Source organism: Typopeltis vanoorti, chromosome 12, assembly GCF_054136105.1.
Source record: "Typopeltis vanoorti isolate ZY-2024b chromosome 12, IOZ_Tvanoo_1.0, whole genome shotgun sequence".
Taxonomy (NCBI): Eukaryota; Metazoa; Arthropoda; class Arachnida; order Uropygi; family Thelyphonidae; genus Typopeltis; species Typopeltis vanoorti.
In genome coordinates, this window is record NC_143560.1 from 80,338,076 (window position 1) to 80,362,001 (window position 23,926).

The 23,926-nt window shown below is 37.8% G+C and overlaps 1 protein-coding gene across 1 annotated transcript in view; it reads right to left on the reverse strand.

Annotated features, from left to right (window-relative positions):
* Positions 1-406: 406 nt before the first annotated feature.
* The window catches only part of LOC150100924 (alanine--glyoxylate aminotransferase 2, mitochondrial), a 226,867-nt gene continuing 203,347 nt past the window's right edge, over positions 407-23,926 (reverse strand). Inside the window, exons 12-13 of the mRNA XM_090401430.1 lie at positions 14,312-14,410; positions 407-939 (exon numbers count right to left, since the gene is read on the reverse strand). Coding sequence (XP_090257556.1) covers positions 841-939; positions 14,312-14,410 — 198 coding nt within the window. The 3' untranslated portion in view covers positions 407-840. The remainder of the gene's footprint in view (positions 940-14,311; positions 14,411-23,926) is intronic.

Consider the following 23,926-nt stretch of genomic DNA (forward strand, 5'->3'; position numbering starts at 1 on the left):
ACACGTGTTCCGGAATGTCAATCTACACGTTGCAGAATTGCCATCTTTTCTTTCTTCTATGGAAATACATTTTCTGTCTTTTTTCTCCATGTTACTAACATGGATAATCCACCACCGCAACTTGAAAGCAACTTTCACAAGGTAAATTACGTAGCATAAATTCTGCAATATCAATTTGTACTGTGATTGAAAAATCACAGTATCACTCATCACTACATTACTGCTGCAAGTGTGCAGGTCACAGTGATGGCAGAAGCAAAACTACAGCCGAAAGCAATGCCATCTGGGAACAGAAATGCACAGATTTTTGCAGAAATCGATTCGAAAATCAGTATTGCCACTAGAGAAAAAAAACACAAATGATGAGAAATAACGTCCACATCAAATTGTTAATGGTGGGAAAACAATATATCGTAAGAATAGGCCTTAAGATGGGACCAACAGAAAATGACATAAATGGCAGGAAAACATAAATTGTGGGAACGTAAAAACAGGGTTTTACTGTATGTATATATATAAAAGTAGTAATAGTGTAGGTGATAAAAGTAACACTAACTGCTAATTACTCAAATGTGTATGAAGTGCTTAATAAATACATATTTGTGTGTGTGTGTGGTTACACACATACATATGCATTACAATTAGGTGATTTCAAACATATATTGCAATATGGTTGCAACATAAAATAATAGAACAGAAGAAAGTTAAAATTCAAAAGTAAGAAACAAAAAAAACATTTTGGTCACCAATAGCTTATTTCTTGAACATTATTGTTGTCATTTCTTTTTCTCTGAAGTCAACATATAACTTCCTAGGCATAACTGTTGTGATACTATAAAATTACTTTTTGACAAAATCTGCCAAAGCCTTTCTTATGACAGCTACACAAAAATCTGCATCGGCATGGGTAATACACATAGGAGGTTTAATTCTAAATGTCTGAAAATAAAATAAAACATTTTAATTTTATGCATATATATATATATATATTATCATGTTTTTTTTGTTGTTGTTGTAATTTTACATTAACTAAGTACAGTGAAAATATGATTGCTTGTTAAAGGTTAATTTGCCATTTCATCTCATCTTCCCCACCAACATACTGGACTCAACAATATGTTGTTGTTGAGTCCAGTATGGACTCTGCTACTTGACTTCAAGGAAATCTAATTAATATATATGCAGTAGGACAAGATTAACTTGTCCAATTGATTATTTTGCACTACTTAATGATAAAGACTCTTGAGAATGACAATGGCAACCCATTCCACCTATTCACTACTCTTCAAGCAAAAGTATGTCCTATGTTCTTGCTGACCACACTCATACCATTTCCAGGGGATAAGCCTTGTTTCCTCCCTTTCTGTCATGAAAAATTTTGTTTACCTCAAAAGCCTTATAAAGGAGGAAGACACCTGTCTCTACTTGTCAATCTCCAAGTGATCCTTTGAGCTCTTTTGACCATTTTTGTAATTTGTCCTCCAAACTTCAACACTGTTCACAGTCATCTCACAATCCCAAATCTCTAGCCTCTTTAATTTCCTGTGGTCCAGTTCTGTCAATGTTATATATAATTTTTTATTCTCAAAGTGCAGAGCTTTATGCTTTGCCACTATCTGTTACCCACTATAAATTACACTGTAGGAACTCCAACATCACCTTTAAACTATTGCTCTACCTACTTTTGCATGATCAGCAAACAGCTAGATATGCTCCCTTAAATAATTTCTTTATCACTGATATTATTATTATTATTATTCAGGGCTCCATGGAGTCAAAAGACTCATCGTGGGAGGTCTTTTCTAAGAAACACATCTATCAAGACTCATCGAGGGAGGTCCCTCCTAGGAAACACAAAGTCTATCATACCACTCCTTAAATGCATTGATCGTTCTTGCTCTCACCACTCCATCAGGCAATGCATTCCATGGTTCACCCACCCTCCATGCAAAGAAACCACTCCTCACCCTCTTTCTCACGGTTTCCTTTCGTAACTTCCATGGATGGCCCCTTGTCATGACTCCTTCCCGCTGTTCAACCAAGCGAAAGAACTCCCCAGTGTCAACCCTGTGACCACCTCTCAACAGTTTAAAAGTCTCAATCATATCACCTCTCCTTCTTCTATCCACCAAACTCTGCAGTCCACACTCCCTCAGCCAATCCTCATAACTAACATTGTACAGTCCCGACACCATCTTTGTTATCCGCCTTTGTACCCTTTCCGCAGTTAATTTATCCCCTTCAAATCCTGGGGACCAGATCTGAGAACAACAGTCTAAGTGTGATCTGATCAGTGTCTTATATAACGGAATGATAACCATTTTATCTCTGCAGGTCAGTGTCCTTCTAATTATTGCAGCAATCCTCTGCATTACCTTCACTACCTTTGCAATATGTCCCCTAAATTTCAGGTTTCTATTGATCATCAATCATCACATAGAAATTAAATAGAAGTAGACATATACAGAACTGCGTGAAACACAACTGTCATTTCCTGGATCTTATTCTGCCAAATAATATTACTTTTTGATAGCCGTCCATATAACTTTTTTTTTTTTTTTTGATAAACGACAAAGTTTATTATCATCACACATGTTTATAATAATTTTACAGCATTAATATTAATATAAAATTATTATTTATTATGATTTCATGTATAGAAATTTATATTAAAATTATTTACTTAGCACTTTTTTACTGAACTTTTTTGTTGTGAACAGACATGTAATAGTAAAAATTTTAATTTTATATTTAAAAATACTCTGTATACATGATGCTGATGATATATATATACAGGGTGTTCAGGATAAATTTGACAGTTTCGTAAGGAAAAAGAAAATCTTCTTTGTATCTATTAAATTTAATGAATTGACAAAAAAACATTACAGGCAGAGTTAATTACAATACTATCAACAAGATTTACTCAAAATAACCACCATTAGCATCGATCACAGCTTCAATTCTGCTTCGGAACCTCGAACAAGCTGATGCTACAGTCTCCCTGGGAAGGGCCGCAAAAACTGTTTTAATTTTATCCATTAACTGGGCTTTTGTATTACTGGAAGTGCGATTGGTGTCTTTTTCAACTGCGCCCCATACAAAATAATCCATGGGGTTAAGGTCTGGGGAGTTTGGAGGCCAAACATTTGGACTGGTGAAGTCGTAGAAATTTTCAGACAACCATTTTTGACTTTTCCCAGAGGTGTGGCAAGGGGCCGAATCCTGCTGCCATACATACGGCCTACCATTGGCTACCCTTGTTATCCAGGGCTTGACTACAGTTAGCAACTCCACGAACAAAGCCCGAATTCCAATGCCAGGGTTCTTCAACACCTGTTCCTGCAGATTTGCGAGGAATTCTGCTGTACGAACGCAATCAGATCGTCTGCTAGGGATCTTTCTTCTTGCTACATCCTCGTAGTCACCATTGCAAGTCTCTAGTTCATGCCTGATTGTTTTTACTGTATTCAGGGAGCATTGGGCAGCAGTCGTAATATCCTTATTTTGATGGCGGGCACGAATCATCATGATACAAGTTATTCTCTTCCATGATTCAGGTGGGTTCCAGCTATCCATCCTTTCTGACATCTTGTATATGAATGAAGAAGGGTCCAAACTTTTAAATGAAGAGAAGTGTGTGTTAATACATGTAACTTACGGAAAAATATAATTAATTATAAATATGTCAAATTTATCCCGAACACCCTGTATATATATGGATAAGAGAGTTGATGAAGACATCAAAGAATAGTGTTATATAGGATACGACTGAATCCAAGAGATGATAGGTGACTAGCAGTGTGCCACGTGGTTCTGTATATGGCTACTGTTATTTAATTTATAAATAAATATTTAAAATAAATAAATAAATAAATAAATATTATTAAATATAAAAAAATATTTACTATATTTACAAATGAGCATATATAGATATGCAATCCATCTGACCTTATAGAACTTACTTTTTTTCCTCCCCAGACATACTCAAAGAGTTAGAACCCAAAGCGTATGTTTCCACACCTTCACAAGACGCATAATAACTATGTTCAAAGGCATTGATATTTTTATCACGTTCATATATCATAGCTGAACTTTCACACATTTTCCTCGTTCCTCCCTTGATAATCCAGTTTCACTTACACACATTCTCTCTCTCTGCATTTTGTTTGTTGTTATGTTTCATCGAGTCGTTTTTGACTCCTGGTGATTCTATGAACATATATTCTCCATTCAGATCTGTCCCTGGCCATATCTTTCAGAATTTCCAAGCGCATTCCAGTTGCTTCTTTAATCTTTAATCCACCCATCTAATTCTTGGTCTTCCTCTTCTCCTGCTTCCATCAACTTTAGCAAGCATCTTCATCTTCTCCAGATTGTCATTTGCTCTCATAATATGTCTGAAGTATGACAATTTTTGCTTGATAATCATAGCTTCAAGAGAAAAATCTGGCTTTATTCTGTTTATCACTGATTTATTGGTTTGCTTTGCAGTCCATTGTATTTTCCTTGTAAGCATCTCCAAACCCATTATTCAAGTGCATCTATCTTCCTTCTTTCGCAGAAATTATCAGGTTCCAACTTTCACATCCATACAGTACCACAGGAGGGAATACCACTGCTTTCACGATTCTGATTTTTGTTGTGAGGCTAATATCTTTAGTTTTAAAGATCTTGCTTAAATTTGTCATTGCTTTCTTTCCGAGTAATAATCTTTTTCTAACTTCTTCAGTACAATAACCATCATTATGAATTCGGGATCCTAGGAGCATAAAATTGTTAATTGCTTCCATTTTCTCCCCATCTACTTCAAAATCATTAAGTTCACATGTTGCCATAACTTTTGCCTTTTTGAGGTTAAGTTTAAGACCATATTTAGCACTTTCTTCTTTAACTTTCATAATATGTTCCTCCAAATCCTCTTTGCATTCTGCTAGCAATGTGGCATCATCTGCATATCTCAAATTATTAATATTTCTTCCACCAATTTTAATTTCAACTGAAGACTCCTCCAGCCCTGCCATTCTTAAAATGTATTCGCTGTACAAGTTAAACAGGTACAGAGATAAAATACATCCTTGTCGCACCCCTTTACCTATTGTGAAATACTCAGTTTCTCCAAGATCTGTTCGGACAGTAGCTTCTCGTTCATAATAAAGATTCCTCAGAAGGATAATGAAATTCTCTGGTACTCCCATTGTTCTTAACACATTCCACAGTTTCACATGATCTACAGAGTCAAAAGCCTTGCTATAGTCAAGGAAACAGAGGTAGACATTCTTTTGATATTCCTCTTCTCTTTCTATTATCCATCTCACCTTGGCGATTTGATCTCTTGTTCCTCTGCCTTTTCAAAATCCTGCCTGTTCATCTGGCATTTCTCTCTTCATGAATATTTCCAGTCTTTTCTGAATGATCTTAAGTAAGACTTTACTTGCATGAGAAATCAGTGCTATAGTTCTGTAATTTTCACACTCTCTTGCATCGCCTTTCTTCAATAAAGGGTATATAAACTGGTTTTTTCCATTCTTTAGGCCATTTAGTTGTGATCCAATTCACTGACATAGAGCTGTTAAAATTTTAACTGCCTCTTCTCCCAGGGCTTTGAGCAGCTCAATAGGTATTCCATCTCCTCCTGGTGCTTTCTTACTGGATAGCTGTTGCAGTGCCCACCTCACTTCACTCTCCAGTGGTACTGGCTCCTGTGTATAATCCTACTCTTCAAATTTCTCAGTAATTTTGGAGTCCTTTCTGTAAAGGACTTCTGTATATTCCTTCCATCTTTCTTTGATGTCTGCAGCTTCTGTAAGATATCCTGCATTAGGTCCTATCAAAATAAATAAATTTTCCAGGCTCCTGATGCCAGGAACATTAGAAACAAATGGCTTCAGTTCATTGCTTTATTGAATATGTTGAAGCCTAAGACTATTGGCATTAGTGAAACCTGGCTATCAGAATCAGATATAGTAACTGAAATCAAGTGTAATGGGTATACTACTTTTAGGAATGACAGAAGAGATAAGAGAGGAGAGGCAGTACTACTAATGATATCAAATGACTCAGTCCAGTTAGAGTAGAAAAGCAAGAAAACAATGACAGTAATAATGTCCCATATAGCAGTGAGTTTGAGTCTATTTGGTGTGAAGTGGAAGATAACAGAATGAAATATATGGTGGAGTGCTGCTGCAGACCTGGCAGCTCAGTTGCAGGAGATGGGGTCCTATCAAAATGAAATTCTCATCATCATCATCTGCATCATCAATTTAGCCTTATGGGTACTAAATGAGTGATCATTATGGGTGACTTTAATTATCCAAATATTGATTGGGCAAAAGAGAAATCTCATGATAAGAATGAAGAGGAATTTTGTGAATTGTTGTGAGACAACTTTCTCGAGCAGCATGTGAAAGAAGGAACTCAAGATCAAAGAGTGTCAGATTTGTTCAGAGCATCAGAAGGGGTCTCTCTTAAGAATATGACTATTTTACCACCAGCTCATGATAGTAATCATGCCATGCTTTCTTGGGAAGTATCTAATTATATTGATGGTCCAATTAGAACAGGTTATATGCTGAACTACAAAGCTGGAAATTATGATCAACTTAGGAGAATACTATCTTTGGTTCCTTAGTATCAGTTACTGAATAGGAAAAAATGTCAACAATGCATGGGAATCTTTGAAAAGGTGCTTAAATGAATGTATCCCTAGAGTTCAAGGAATAAATAGGATGTGAGTGAAACGGATGTGCAACCATATTAAGCAAGAGATCCATAAGAAGAAGATAATGTGGAAAGAAAACCATGAGAATAAGAGTGAGAGGAGATATGAAATATATAAAGTGCCAGCCAGAAAAGTAATGAGTATTGTGCAGAAAGCTAAATTAGAGTTCAAAAGAAATTGGCTATGAAGGCTAAAGGCAATCTATATGGTGTCAGATACAATACTATAGTGTCAGAAGCTAATGAGATTGTTCAGTTTATGAGTGCTCACTTTGCTAAGATATAACACCCAGGTATATGTAACATGGTGCACAGTGCTACTACTACATTGGATAAAGAGTTAGAGGTACATGAGAATGAGGTTGAAGAGCTGTTGCATAACCTGGATTAGAATTTGGGAATAGGAAGAGATGAAATATCAGCATATATGCTAAAGGAATGTTCAGCCTAACTGGCTAGGCCTTTCCCATGTTTGTATAATTTGAGACAAAGCTCAGGAATGATACTACAAGAATGAAAGGAATGTATGATAGTCCCATTGTGCAAGGATGGTGCAAAAACTGATGTGTCTAACTATTATTATTACTATTATTACTATTATTACGGGCAACTCCAGGGAGTCATTGGACTCATCGAGGGAGGCCCCAAATCATATTCATCACAACTATTTGACATTCATACAGTATCTATCATACCTCGCCTTAAACTCATTCACTGTCACAGCATCCACCACAGACTCAGGGAGCGCATTCCACTCATTCACTACTCTAAAAGTAAAGAACCCAGCTCTAACACCTTTACTAACCACACTTTTGCCCAGTTTCCATGGATGTCCCCTAGTCCTCCCACAACCAGCCCTGTTCTCAAAAATATCTTCTGAATTAATTTTATAGAAACCCTTCAGTAATTTGAATGTCTCAATCATATCTCCCCTCCTCCGCCTATCAACCAATTTTTGCAACCCACAAATCCTCAACCTGTTCTCATACGGTTCATTCCACAGACCTGCTATCATCTTGGTCACTCGCCTCTGGATCCTCTCCACCTCCTCCTCATCAAGAAGAAACCTAGGTGACCAAATCTGAGCACAGTAGTCTAGATGGGGTCTTATCAAGGCTCGATACAGAGGAACAATAACCTACTTGTCTCTGCTTGTCATCGTATTCTTCAGCAACCAAGTGATTTGATGAGCTGTTTTGGTCACTTTTGCAATGTGTCCCCTAAATTTCAATTCCTTATCTACCAACACTCCTAAATCTCGTGCCTCATCAATTTCCTGGAGCACGGTTCCACCAATGCAGTAAACTGCCGCCAATCTTTTCACCCCAAAATGCATAACCTTACATTTTGCCACATTAAACTGACATCCATTCTCCTTAGCCCAGACCTCCAATCTATCCAAATCATCCTGCAAAATTTTGACGTCATCTGCATTCACTATTGCCCTACCCAACTTCGCATCATCCGCAAACAAATGAACTGTTCCTCTCAGATCATTTCCTATATCATTTGTGAACAAATTAAACAGCAGTGGTCCAAGAACAGATCCTTGTGGCACACCACTAGTCACAGGCCGTCTTGTGGACTCTACTCCCGAGTAAACCACTCTCTGATATCTCTCCGTCAACCACCCTCCTATCCATCTCACCAACCCTATGTCCATTCCCATATGCTGCAATTTACTGATTAGAATTCCATGTGGAATCCTGTCAAAGGCCTTGGCAAGGTCCAGTAGAATCACCGTAAACCCATTACCCTTATCCAGTTCAGCCGTCACTGTGTTATAATACGTGAGCAAGTTACTGAGGCATGACCTACCCTTCACAAAACCATGCTGTCCCCGATACAGTATCCCATTTTCTTCTATCCAATCTTGTATTTTCCTCTTGACTATTTTCTCTAAGACCTTGACAATGATTCCTGATATGCTAATCGGTCGGTAATTTACTACAGCAGTCTTGGAACCACCTTTATGCAGTGGAACTATTTTCCCCTCTTTCCACCCGCTCGGGACTAACCCAGACCCGAGACTCAAATTAAACAAAATGGTCAAGGGTAATGACAATTCTTTAGCTGCTTCTCGTACAACACGAGCTGGTATACCATCCAATCCCACAGATGTATTGACATTGAGGTTATGCAATAGACTACTCACCTCCACTTCATTAACCACAATTCCCGTATAATCTACTGGTTTATTCGTTTCTGCAATGTCACCACCTGGATGATATACTTTTGCAAAGTGCTCACTCAGTAACTCAACTATCTCAACTGATTCAGTTACCTCCCTACCATCGGCATTCTTTAAAATCAATCTGCCATGTACATTTTTCCTTTTACTTGCTACATATCTAAAAAACTGTTTAGGATTCTCTTTAGCCTGCATGGCCAATGTTCTTTCGTAATCCTTTTTTGCTTTTCTTACCACACTCGTCACCCTTCTGGCCTGTGCTTTATACCATTCATGTGCCTGCCGGTCACCCTTCTCCTTAAATTCCCTCCATAGTTGTTTCTTTTTTTGCAACTCAAGCTTAATGGTGTTATTCATCCATTTAACCCCTACTTGATTTATTATTCGGACTCTAGGTATACAGTCAGCCATTGCTTCATGCAAGCACTTCTTAACTACCTCTCATGCACTATCAACTTCTAGTCCTTGCAGTTGTACATGCCATGGCACTGAACCAATCAAACTCCTAAGCTTGTCATACTTTCCAGCCCGATAATTCCACATGTACCCTGTCTTAATTGAAAATTCTACACCTTTAGCCACCTCCCAAGTTAAGACCCTATGATCACTCTCACCGATTGGTGGCAATGTGGTCATATTTGTTACAGCCAAATCCTCAGATGTAATTACTAAGTCAAGCACTCTCTGACCCCTAGTATTTTCCATTACATGCTGTCGCAGATAGTTATCCCTTAATAACCGCATAAAATCCAGTTCCTTCCTTCCGTGTGTCCTCTCCTCACTCCAATCAATGCGACCATAGTTGAAATCTCCCATAATAATCACCCTCCTTCCACCCATTTCTTCTATTTGCTTGTGCATACTGTCACCACCATCTTTTCCATCACCTGGTCTATAGCAGCACCCAATTGTATATTTAGTTCTGCTAGCCACAATCTCACACCAAATGGCCTCAAATGTGCTCTTTTCTCTATCCTGCAATTCAACTTCTATTCTCCTTGGCTGGAGCTCATCAGCTATCATCAACAATACTCCTCCCCCCATTTTATTCTCTCTGTCATTCCTGAACATACTATACCCATCACATTCAATCCCACTAGTTATATCATCTACAGTCAGCCATGTTTCACTAATACCTATAACCTGTGGTCTGGAAGTGCCAACCATGGCCAAAAACTCTTCCTTCTTGTTCCTAATACTCCTAGTATTAGTGTGCATGAATTTAAGACCCCCATTATCCCCAACCCTACCTTGATGCCTTATATTAACTATCCCACTCAGATTTGTTGTCCTTATTTGCTCTGGCATATTATATTCATTCTTACATTCAACTGCTTCCATAAGGACTGTATCTCTACTCCCCCCCCCCCCTAACAAATCTAGTTTCCCTGAGTTTGCACATCCACTACATTCAGCAACACTTTCTCAAGTCTTCTTACACCGTAACCATTCAAATGCAAGCCATCCATCTTATATAGATCCTTTCGCCCATCAAACTCACTCCACACATCCACAAATTCCACACCACTCGTCATACATAACCCACGCATAAAGTCATTTGCAATTATAGCCCTCCTTTTAAACATTTCACTGTCATACCGTGGCAAAAGACTAATCATTCTAACTCTCTCACTCTTTTCTTTTGCTACCTCAAACAATTCATTCAGGTCTTCTATCATTTCCATTTTATCTCCTTTCAAATCATTCGTACCTGCCACAACAATCATTTCTTTCACCCTTTCCTTTTGCTCTCTAATAGACGCAGTTACGTCCTTTATGGTCGCACCAGGTTGGTACGATTTTGTCAAATCCTCTACTAACACACCTCGTACTAACGAGTCTCCATACAGCACTCTATCCTTCATTTTGTTCATGTTCACATTCATACGTCTATTTTTCCTGTCATACCTTTTATTATTGGTTGGTTCATTCAGTCTACTTTTGTTCATGCACTCTAGCTGCTGTTTTGCTCTTTCTATCGCACTATTCAACAACGCGATCTCACTCAACTATACTCTTTTTCAGGTTATATTGGAAGTAAAGAAATATACTACAGGCTATACCACTTCTGAAGGTAGTGGGATATTAGTTCGCTGTTACTATGGCAACAGTGAAGCGTGTCACATTTGTAACTAAGCACTTGCGTAGAAAATCCCGTAAAAGCCATCATTGCCCGAATCACACCATTCTATGTATAACATTACATTATGATTGCTAATATGAAATTGCATGGCCAAGATGACTCTATACGACTGTGTGCCTTTGGATTTTGTGGAATAGTTTATTATAAACTGGCTTAAGATAAGCAGTGATTGTTTATGTTATGAAGTGAACTTCACTCATCACAATGCACATTTCCAAACATGGCATATTTTATTATAATAATATATACATAAACACTCTTATCCATTCATTAATTTAATGAGGAATCTCCTCAACACCACTCAGGCTGTGGGTAGTATCAGCAGATTGTGCATCATCACTAAATAAAGATTCAGAGCTGTCATCTACCGTGAAACACACGTTTTCCACCACCTCCTCTATCATTCCATCAAGGGCCCAGAATATTTTTCTTCTTCTTTAATAACATGGGTTATGTAACTTTTCCATGTGCACTCAGTAATTTTTTGAAACCCTTCCATGACCAGTCTTTCAACATCTGAAATTTTGAAAGTTGTATTTTTAGCTGCAACATGCCCCTTAATTTGTGTCCAGATAAGTTCTATGGGGTTCAGTTCACAATGGTATGGTGGAAGACAAATAATGGTGTGTCCTTTCTGTTCGCCAATACTATCAATGCAATATTTTTGAAACTGACTCTTGACATTTGCCACCAAGTTCAATAGTTCTGTTTTCACCATATCAGAAGTAAAACCAATTCCTTTTTCCTTTAGTCACTTCTGAATGTCCTTTTTACATGTAGCCTGAGATGGCACATTTTCCAGTTGGACAGAATGGTAAGGTGCATTATCCATTACAATAACACTGTTAGGCTCAATGTTTGGCAAAAACATATTTGTGAACCAATGTTCATAGTTTCCTTATGACAATCGCCTTGTGATTTCTGCACTCTCGTAAAATTTCAAGGGCCCTGGTACAAATCCATCTTCACTGCCAGCGTGCATTATGATTATACAAGACCCCTTCCACTCGGTGTTTTCAGGCCTGTCGTTAGGCCCAACAAAAATGCTTGATGAGCACTTTTTACTGTCATGTCCTGGAGAACTTTAATGCAGGTGTGACTGGCATTCATCCAGGTTTCATCTGTATAATAAATTTTTCATCCCTTACGACGATATTTCCTGATAGAATGCAAATACTGGTGAAGCCATAAAATTATATCTTCCCTTTCAAGTAATGCCGATGATTGCTTTCTTGTAGTGTAAACAAAACCAAGGTCCTTTAAACCAGTAAGTTGTTGTTAATGAAATGTGAGGGAGATCTTCATCGTTGTTTACAGCAGTCATTACCTTATATATCGTAGGAATTTTGTTCTTTAGGAAGAAATCGTGCACTTTCTGACGAATTGACAGCATAAAGTCTGCATATTTCACTGAGTGCATGTGCATAGTCGTACAGCACTAAGCCTCTTCTTCCCTGGTGTATGCAGTTGTGCCGTCATGGTCAGTTCCTTCTTCATGCAGTATACTGCTGTCTTGCTTACACCTGTCAGTTCTGCTGTTTGCTTCATGATACTGCCCACTGTTTCATCAGGATTTCTCATCTGTAAACCAAAGTAAACATTTAGTATGATGCGCTTTTCAGAGCTTCTCAGAGGTTTGCCTTTAGGATGCATTACTAATTTAGTACCACTACGAGTAGGAATATAAGAGCCAACACCACCAGTCATCTCCGCCATGTTTAGAGTAAAGTCGATGGTTGTCGGAGACCACGTGATAGATAACTGCATTTTCCAAAAATAAGTTCCCTGTAACAATTTAATGGTATGAAACATTTAATTCTAGCTTCAGCAAGTAAGGAAGAAGTAAAATAATTATATGCAAAGTACCACACGATTTGATAACATGAAAAATTTAAGGAACTATTTTATGCAGTGTAAGCCTATAGTACGAATGGTAAGAAAAGCCAGAAATATAATTTATTCCGCTACTTCCAAGAAACCTAAAAAAGAGTATGGATACTGATAGTTCTGTATCTCTGGTGTGGTGGCAAAGATTTTACAAAGGTTGGTAATAATGTGCATATAGAAATGGGTAGAAAAACAAGCTATGTTCTGCATGGAACAGCATGGGTTTACTAAAGGAAGGTCATCTTTTAACAATTTGCATATATTTTATAACAATGTTATGGCTGAGTTCGATAAAGGGAATGGATACACCAAGATACGTGGATGGTTGACAAACAAATATCAAAAAGTGGCATATGGTGGGTTTAAATCTGTCAGATTTAAGGTGGTGACTGGTGGTGTACCTCATTCACACCCACAATGGCCCAAGGACTGATCCTTGGGCCATTGTTGTTCAATCTATACATTAATAAGGGTCTAACAGAAGATGTGCAGTTGTTTACTGATGATGTGAAGGTAGGCAGGGCAAATCAGGAATGCTACTGATATCCAGCACTTACAGAATGATTTGAATAGGCTGGAAATTTGGGAAAACGAAAATGGCTACAAGTTTAATGTCAGTAAGTGTAAAGATAAGCACTTTGGTGTGATGAGATTTCCAATGGCATATTATATTAGCAGAGTTATGCTAATATAATATGCCATTGGAAATCTCATGAGGAAGAAACTGATGAGGCTAGGGATCTTGGCATAATGGTGGATAGTAATTTTAAGTTCAAAGGTCACATAGCAAAAGTTGCAAATACAACTCACAGGATAATTGCAATGTTGAAAAACCTTGGCATGTAATGAAGTCATTTTGCATCTTTATAAGGCCTTGATAGTACCACACCTGGACGATTGTGTGCAGATTTAGTCTTCCAAGTTACAAGGAGCTGTGGAAAGGATGCAAAGAAGACTTATCATGATTATATAAGGTTCATGGGATTTAAATTATGAGGACAGGTTGTGAGCACGTGGATTACAGACTCTAGTTAACAACAGAAAGAGGGGGTGATATGACAGAGATCTATCAATAAACTTCTGAATGAGTGTTGTATATATCACTGGCCACCTTAAATCTGACAGATTCACACCCACCATACCACTTTTTGATATCTGTTTGTCAACCATTCACATATCCAAGAGGTTCATATTCCAATCCCAAATTCTCTAGTTTATGAAATAGCCTTTCATGTGGTATCCTATCATTGCGTATCCATTCCCTTTCTTCAACTCTATCCAAGAAAAATTAAAATTTTTATACCTTCATATTATCTCAATGAATTACAGTCATTAAAACTATAAGAAAACTGAGATTGGATAAATTCACTTACAGAACCATAGTTACCACCTTTTCCAAAAAGAAGTCCCATATCCTTACAGCTCTCAAATATCTTTGCTATACTAGAAGCAGGAAGAGGTTTTTTTGAAGTCTGAAATGTAAAATTACTTAATGTCAAAAGTTAAAAAAGACATTAAATCTCATATGTATCAGCATATAAGATGATATTTAAAGTAAAAAAAAAATTACTGAAATATGAGGCTATCTTATACTCTGGGTATAAAAGTAGCATTATGTTAGATGCATGTACTGTGTTCTGATAAGGATTTACTTTTATGTAATGTAAATTAGAATATCATCATCAAATTCCTGCCATGTACCCTCAAGGTGTGTACAGGATATGATAATACTACATGAAAAATTTACATCATTACTAACTTCCTATTTACAATTTTCTTCCAAATCAGTCTGTTACTTGTCAAGACTCCAACATTATCAGATCTTATATTTCTATCGTCTAAGACAATTTTTACCACATCAATCCACATATAATCTTGGTCTTCCTCTGGGTCATTTTCTTGCTAACCTGGCAGAGAACATTTGTTTCACTAATCTTTCCTCTCCAATTCTGTTTAAGTGACCACACCACCTGAAATTAGCTCTGCTAACGCATTCCTGAATGCTGACAATGTCAAGTTCTTTCCTAATATCCTTTTAATATGATATTGCCATTGATGCCATCTGTTCACGCCTATAATCTTTCTCAGGACTATCATATCTGCAGTCTCTAGTCTTTGGTCAAGTGCTTTACTTCTAACCCAACTCTCAGATCCATAAGATAAAATTGGCTTGAACACTGTCTTGTACACAGCTAATTTAGTGTTCTGACTAATTTCACTCTTATTCCATATGAATTTATTCAACTGACTTCCTACCATACTAGCTTTGTTGATTCTGTTGTCTATTTCCATATTTGATTTACCATCTTCACTAAAAATCATGCCTAAGTAGCTGAAATGTTTTACTTGTTCCAGAGGTTCTCCGTTCACAACGCAGTTGACATTTTCAACGATTCTGCCTATTTTCATTGTCTTTGTCTTTTTATTGCTGACCTTCATACCATCTCTATTACAACAGTTATTCAATTTAGTCAGAGAATCTTGCAGACCTGTAGCGGATTTATTTAGAAGTATAACGTCGTCCGCATAAAGCAGAGCTAACATTAACATCTCCAATTATGATATCATGTTTAATACCACTTTCCATCATAATGTGATCCATATATATATAATGAATAACAGAGAGGATAATGTACATCCTTGTCTCACACCAGATTTAACATTAAACCATCTTCCTGTACTTCCTTCAACTCTAACTGCTGATTTACAACTCAAATAAAGACTAAGTATTGCTTGATATAATGCCCCATTGAGACCATATAATTGTAGCGTATTGAATAGCTTCTCTCTTGGCACCTTTTCATATGCCTTTTCCAGATCAACAAAACTTAAATACAGATCTTTGTTATATTCCCATGATTTCTCAACTATTTGTCAGGCTCTATTTGGCCTGAATCCAGCTTGTTCTTCACCAAGCTTTTCTTCCACAATTCTTCTCAACTTATTCTTCTCAAGTATACTTGCATAATCTTATCAGGAACACTCAGTAAAGAAATACCTTTGTAATTCTCACATTCAGTTTTATTTCCCTTTCTATATATGAGTACTACGAGAGCTCTATTCCAATCATCGGGAATTCGTCTCTCTGTCCAGGCCTTCTGAACTATGCAGTGCAGCGACTGTAAGACTTTTATACCACCATACTTCAGCATTTCTGGTCAAATATGACCGTCAGAATCGAACGCTTAACGGTGGAAGACAAAACGAAGCTAAGTTGCTGTATTTAGTTATATTTCATTTTATTTAATTATATTTAGTACTTAAATGTTCTGATGTTTGTACTTTTTTTTCCTCTTATTTATTAATTGAATAATTATTAAAGATTACGCTACTCGGCAGTAAGGAATGATGGTGGATTCAGCAGCAGTCGCAAGTGGTGTAACGCCAAGTCCTCCGCCATTTAAGAACTCAATTATTAGCAATATCATAAGGGACTTTGTGGCATGCAGTACTTGCGGCATGTATGCGTCTCAGGAATTACATATGTGGCTTGTTAAAGAGAGTTTAGAGCGTATGTGCGCAAAATGCAGGCAGTCGGAGGAAATAAGTACATTAGATATATCGATATCCGACTTTGTTGCTCCAGGAATGGGGAATGAATGTAGGAAGACAAGTAGTATGATAGGAGAGAATGAGAAAATAATAGTTGATAGTGTGGAAGGTGTGAGTGACTGTGAAAGTTTAGGAGATGGTTTTGTTTGGGAGAGTGAATTTAGATTAAGAGTGACTCACCTGCAGAGGGAGATAGATGAGTTGAAAGAGGAGGTGGAATGTCTTGTGAATGAGAGCAGAAGTATGAAAGATAAGATTAGGAGAATGGAAGAGATAAATGCAAGGCAAATCAGAGTAGGAGAGAGAGAGAATTTAGGGAGTATGAGTGAGAGGTATGGGGGGGTGCTAGAAGAGGAGAGAATGGAAAAAGTAGAAGAGAGGGAATGAGAGAGGGGTATGGGAATGCTAGCACACGAGAGGATGGAAACAGTAGCAGGAGAGACAGAATGAGAGAGGGATATGGAAGTGCTAGAAGTGGAGAAAATGGAAACAGTAGGAGAGAGGGAATGAGAGAGATGTATGGGAGTGCTAGAAGAAGAGAGAATGGAAACAGCAGAAGAGAGAGGTATGGGAATGAAAGAAGAGGAGAGAATGGAAACAATAGGAGCGAGGGAATGGTAAGAGGTATAATGTATGGCGACTCAATGATCCGTGGTGTTCAAGATAGGAAGCGTGAGGAGTGTTTGCAAGGAGGAACAATAGAAAGGGTGGCTATGGCAATTAAGAGAGGTGAAATGGTGGATGAGATGATTGTGATGGTAGGAACGAATGACTTGAGTGGTAATGTAAGTCGGGCAGCGAGAGATATGAGATTTTTGCTTGAGACTGTACAGAAGAAAACAGAGAGAGGAAAAATAGTGTGCGTGTTGCCTAGGTATGATAATTATGAGCTGAGCAGAAGAGTGGTGATATTGAATGGCATAATAGCGAGAATGTGTGACAAGAGAGGACTGGTATATGTGGATGCTTGGAGTGCGTTTGAGGAAAGAGAGGAATTGTATGCGAGAGACCGTTTACATTTGAATGAGGAAGGACGTAGGCATCTGGAGAGATTGCTGTTCTGAACGAGTCAGTGTGTCCCAGGGAGGATGATAGCTGGGGTGGCCTCTTGTGGGAATGGATACTTGGGAGAAGGGAGACAATGTCAGGTAACACTGAGCCCAGTGGAGTCTAGAAGGGATAATGCTGGGTATAGAAACAATGGCATTTATATGCTTTATACTAATGCCAGGAGTACCCAGAATAAGGGAGAGGAATTGGTGGCGCAGATAGCATCAGCCTGGCCAAAAATTATTGCGATCACTGAGACGTGGTTGACAGAAGGGGATATAACAACAGGAATAGAAGTCGCTGGGTATAGCATTTTTCGTCAGGATAGGAGGGGAAAGCATGGTGGTGGGGTACTGCTTATGATAAGTGATGACCTATGTCCTCTAAGAGTGGAGAATTTGGAAGGAAGTGAGACAAATGATTTTGAGAGCGTATGGTGTGAGGTAGAGGTAGGCAAGACAGGATATTTAGTGGGGTGTTGCTACAGACCCAGGAGCACAGAGGATGGGGACCAGGAGATGTTTAGACAGCTAAGTTTGGCAAGTGCAAGAAGAATGATTGTTATCGGAGATTTTAACTTCAGTAGTATAAATTGGAGAGAGGAAGATGCATGTAGCAATAGGGGAATGGAATTTCTAGAATTCTTGAGGGACAAATGTCTTAGGCAACATGTAACAGAGGGAACAAGAGGTTCACGTTTTGGATTTGGTTATAGCATCAGAAGAGTTGATAATAACTGAGTTGACGTCTCTCCCACCAGTTGGAGAGAGTGACCATATGGTGTTGACTTGGAAAACGAATAGACATGCAGGAGTATCAAAGAGACGGGAACTTATGTGGAATTATAAGGCAGGTGATTATAATAGTCTTAGACGTTAACTTCGGGAAGTTTCATGGAGGGAGGAATTGGAAGGCCAGGATATCACTAGTGCGTGGGAAATTATGAAAGAATATTTGTTATCAGCAATGGTAAGTTGTATACCACGAGTGAAGAAGAGGACGCAGTTTGGAGTAAAGTGGATGACAAACAATATTAAACAGGAAGAGCATGCGAAAAAGAGGCTATGGAAGAGATATAAGGAGACAGGTGAAGAGATGCACGAGGAATATAAGACACAGGCCAGAAGAGTGACTAGTGTGGTAAGGAAAGCGAAACTGAAATATGAGAGGAGATTGGCCTTAAGATCCAAAGAAAATCCTAGGGAATTTTTTAGCTATGTGGCCAGTAGGAGGAGAAATGACTGTGGAAGAATGATATTGTGGGATAAAAATGGGAATAGAGTGACTGATGCAGAGGACATAGTGGAATTGTTCAATGAACACTTTATTGGAGTATTTCATCCTAGAGGAGTCAGTTTTAATGCTACATGGATAGGACTAGTTTGAGGTCTGGAGGTACAGGAGGAGAGTGTGTTTCAGATACTGAGTACTCTGGATGTCAGTAAAGCTGTGGGACTGGATGGTATTTCACCACGAGTTTTGAGAGAATGTGATAGGGAATTGACAGTGCCTTTAACGTGGCTTTTCAATGAAAGTCAGGCTTTGGCAAAGGTGCCCAGTGAATGGAAGGAAGGTAAGATAGTGCCATTGCATAAGGGTGGTAACAGACTGGAAGTGTCTAATTATAGGCCAGTCTGTGTGTCATCAGTAGTTGTTAAGATCTTGGAGAAAGTAGTGAGGGACCGTGTACAGCATTGGGCAGATGAGGATAATGTTATCTGTGAGAATCAACATGGATTTGTGAAAGGACGCTCTTGTTTTAGCAATATGCTAGCTTTTTATAATAAAGTTACAAGAACATTAGATGAGGGAAAAACATATACTGCAATTTTCTTAGACTTGGCAAAGGCATTTGACAGGGTGCCACATGATAAGCTGATATTTAAGTTGTAGCACATGGGTCTGGATGTCGGATGGGTCAACTGCATTCAGGATTGGCTGTCTGATAGGTATCAGAAAGTTGTGTATGGTGGAGCAGTTTCCAGGAGGCAGAGGGTTACAAGTGGGGTCCCACAGGGCTCAGTACTAGGACCCATATTGTTTAACCTTTATATCAATGACATAGCCAGTGGATTGCAGGGGTGTTATTCAGTTGTTTGTGGATGATGCAAAGCTGGGAAGGATTATTAGTAATAGTGCAGATGTGGTAGCCCTGCAAGAGGATTTAAATAAGCTAGATAGATGGGCAAATGAATGGGGGTGTCAGTTTAATGCAGCAAAATGTAAGATCTTGAGGTTTGGGAAACATCGATGGGATGCTGCATACTCTATGGGAGGAGTTATACTGGAGGAAGTAGGGGAGACAAGAGATCTGGGGTTGATGATTGATAGAAACCTGAAGTTTAGGGGACATATTGCAAAGGTGGTGAAGGTAACACAGAGGATTGCTGCTATTATGAGAAGGACACTGACCTGCAGAGATAAAAGGGTTATCATTCCGTTGTATAAGTCTCTGATCAGACCACACTTGGACTATTGTTCTCAGATTTGGTCCCCAGGATTTGAAGGGGATAAATTAACTGTGGAAAGGATACAAAGACGGATGCCAAAGATGGTTTCAGGACTGTACAAGGATAGTTATGAGGATCGGTTGAGAGAATGTGGACTGCAGCGTTTGGTGGATAGAAGAAGGAGAGGTGATATGATTGAGACTTTTAAACTGTTGAGAGGTGGTTACAGGGTTGACACTGGGGAGTTCTTTCGCTTGGTTGAACAGCGGGAAGGAGTGATGACAAGAGGCCATCCCTGGAAGTTACGAAAAGAAACTGTGAGCAAGAGGGTAAGGAGTGGTTTCTTTGTGTGGAGGGTGGTTGAGCCGTGGAATGCACTGTCTGATGGAGTGGTGGGAGTGAGAATGGTCAGTGAGTTTAAAGAGTGGTATAATAGACTTTGTGTTTCTCAGGGGGGGGACCTCCCCTCGATGAGTCTTGACAGGCTTTATGTCTTAGGAAGGACCTCCCTCGATGAGTCTTTTGACTCCTTGGAGGCCTGAATAATAATAATAATAATAATAATATCATCTACTCTTGCTGCCTTTCCACATTTCAAGCCTTTGATGGCTTTTTCTACTTCAAGTATGGATATGTATTCCTGACTGTATGCCTGTTGAGTGCTTTTTACCACTGTGTTATCACTACTCGTTTCATTTAGCAGTTTTTCAAAGTAATTACTCCATACTTCAAGGATATCTTTTTCTCCTGTTTTCATTTCACCTTTATCATCTCTAATTCCTTTTACAGCACTCTTTCCTCCATTTCTAAGCTTCTTCAACAACCTCCAGAATATTTTGTCACCTTCTTGATATTTATTTTCCATGTTCTTGCTATGTTGATATGTGCTTTCTTCTTTTCCTTCACTGCCTCTTTAACTTCCTGTGTCCACCATGGAGTTCTGATTTTTCTATCCTTGCAGACATCCTCACCACATGCCTCTCTGGCTGAATCAATCAGGGTTTTCTTCAAGGCTTGCCACTGAATCTCCAAGGTTTGTTTCCTGTTCTCAAACTCATTCATTTTTTCTTTAACTCTCTTACCAGCCGAGGTGGATGAAATAGCCAGACAACCCCAGAATTTTTCATGGATCAAAACTTCATTGGCATTCTATCTTTAATCAAGTATTTACCCTCCTCCACCATTAATCCCTTAATGGCGATTTTTGAGCCATTAAGAGATTAACTATGGTGGAGGGACTTTTGAGTCACTTGTCTTTACATGTACTGTGGTACTTGGATTTGCTTTACCGTACTAGGAGATTTGATCATTTCTTTTTTTTTTTTTTCCCTTCCCAGTCTACTGTGTCTTTTTCCAAACACAGAAGTTTCATATCTGCCAAAATAAATAATCAATCCTGAAATGACCACAGATCAGCCTTTGCAATGAATATATTTTAGTAATAGTAAATTTCCTTATTTTACTGATGATATAGATTTTTTTTACGAATTTTCAAATGTTTGATTGCATTTAAAATATTTTGTCACATATTTATAATTTTAAATAACATTTAGTGAAATAAATATGATATTTTGCTTTCTTTCTTTGCAAAATACGGATATTATTTCTGGGAAAAATCCCATGTTACTCCTCTTAACAAACTATTATATTTACAGCTATTTGCCTGCTTCTGTTTAGGAGTGCCCCAGTTTAAAATGCCATTGGCTCTTTTCTCACGGATTCTTAGGGCATTGCAGATGTATATTTATCAATAAATATATATTGCATAGAGGACAAGAAATTTGCACATACCTTTTTCTGGGTGTTGTGGCTCTTCTTTTTTTATTTCAATTTGTTATTTCAATTCTCCCACTTGCCAACCCCCCCCCCCCCCCACACACACTCACAGTAGTTTGGACAATGCGAAAGAAGAAGAGCCACAACACCCAGAAAAAGGTATGTGCAAATTTCTTGTCTTCTATGCAACATATATTTATTGATAAATATACATCTACAATGCCCTAAGAATCCATGAGAAAAGAGCCAATGGCATTTTAAACTGGGGCACTCCGAAACAGATGCAGGCAAATAGCAGTAAATATAATAGTTTGCAAAATACCTTTATATGGATCGTCACATTTCAATTTCAGGAACGATTTTTTTTTTTTTTAATGAACAACAGATGATTATAAACTGCATTACTTGGTTTCTGATATTGTGTCTTTTTAGTATCAAAAATTTGTATCCAATGGTATTTTATCAGAGACTCTTTGCCTTCTTTTGCTTAAAATTGCAACAGATTTTTTATTTCATTTATTTATTTATTTATTTGTAGGATGCACATTACTATTATATCCAGCACTTAACCACCGTAGATATGTTGAAAATATAATTAGGAAGGATATCCTGTATGGAATGATTCCAAATTTATGCTCATTTTTAAGATATTTCACTGCAACTCTCTCTCTCTCTCCTTCCCCCTCCTGTCCTGGAACTCAGTTACATAACTACTTTAAATTTCTACTGTTTGAAAGCTTTCAGATAGTATTCAAAATCTCTTATTTCAGTTTACTGTTTTGACAAAAGAAATAAAACAATAATATTGTTGTATATTGGAAGCTTCTAATTCTGTACAATTTCTTTGCATCTGAAATCAGCTGTTCAGTGGTCTGCTGAAATTATTCTAAGATTTAGAAATACTATGCTATATTTTCAATATGTAAAACTGTATACCACACAAAAGAAAGTTCAGTTGTGTTATTTTTTTTGTTTCTTCTTTTTTTTTTAAATTCTAAATATTATTACTTCTATTGCTGCTGGTTGCTGTTTCTGAAATACGTCTTAGAAATGCTGGACAATAATCCTCTTAGCTGGAGGAAAAGCTAAAAGTCTTAGATTACTCTTTTGAGAAATACAAGAAAGAAAGCTTCCCAGAAGTTGCACTAAATTGCCTCAAGCAAGAATGTCTTGTTTTTTTTTTCAATTGTTGATTAGCAGATATCCTAACACAGAAAAACTGACATTTCTTTTACAGGCTGAAGCAGTATTTATGCCAAATATTTTGAAAGTTTATTTTTCACTTGGTTAGAGTATAATAAAATTAGTTTAATCCTTTATCCAAGTGTGAGCAAACAAAGTTTGCACTTGGATAAAGGATTAAACTAATTTTATTATACTCTAACCAAGTGAAAAATAAACTTTCAACATCTTTCTCTAAATCCAGAGTAATTTATTAAAAAAAGGGTGGCACACCATTTGGCAACTCCTATAGGTGGAGATGACCTGCTAATGCTTCTGTCTGGTATCTCCACTTGGGCCTGGCTCCCACTGAAGAGACCTCAATAAAGGTCGAAACTAGTCTGGGTAGTGGCCCTTCCCTTAATGCATAACATTAGACATATCCGCAAGGAGATGTGTTTTGCATTATAGGAGATACTGAGATAGGAGTGTTGGTAGCTTGCTCCACCTTTGCAATGAGTTGCCCTGGTGTTGTACCACCTTACCCCAGTCCTGAAGATACTTTCAGGCACAAACTTTGTTTGCTCACACTTGGATAAAGGATTAAACTAATTTTATTATGCCAAATATTTCTTTATTTTTTATTTATAGTGAATCTATAAATCAAAAAATGCTAAATTATTTGGTACAATTATCTTGAAAAAATGATTTGAATTTTTTAAGAGAAAAGGCACATATCTGTTACATAATCATTTATTTTTTGGTTGAGGGGGGGGAGGTTGATTTTCAGTCCGCAAGCAATTGTTACAAATGTAAATCACCTTTGGGAACATGCCCATGCAGTTTAGTGTAAAATAGCAGCCAAAGAGTTTAACTACTTCAATAATGTCACATATCTAAACTAGAAGAAAATGTTGTTATATCTGCTGATGTTAGAACTCTTACATAAATATTTTTTCTGGCATGAATTCTCTATCAGCTATAATGTAATCAATTTAC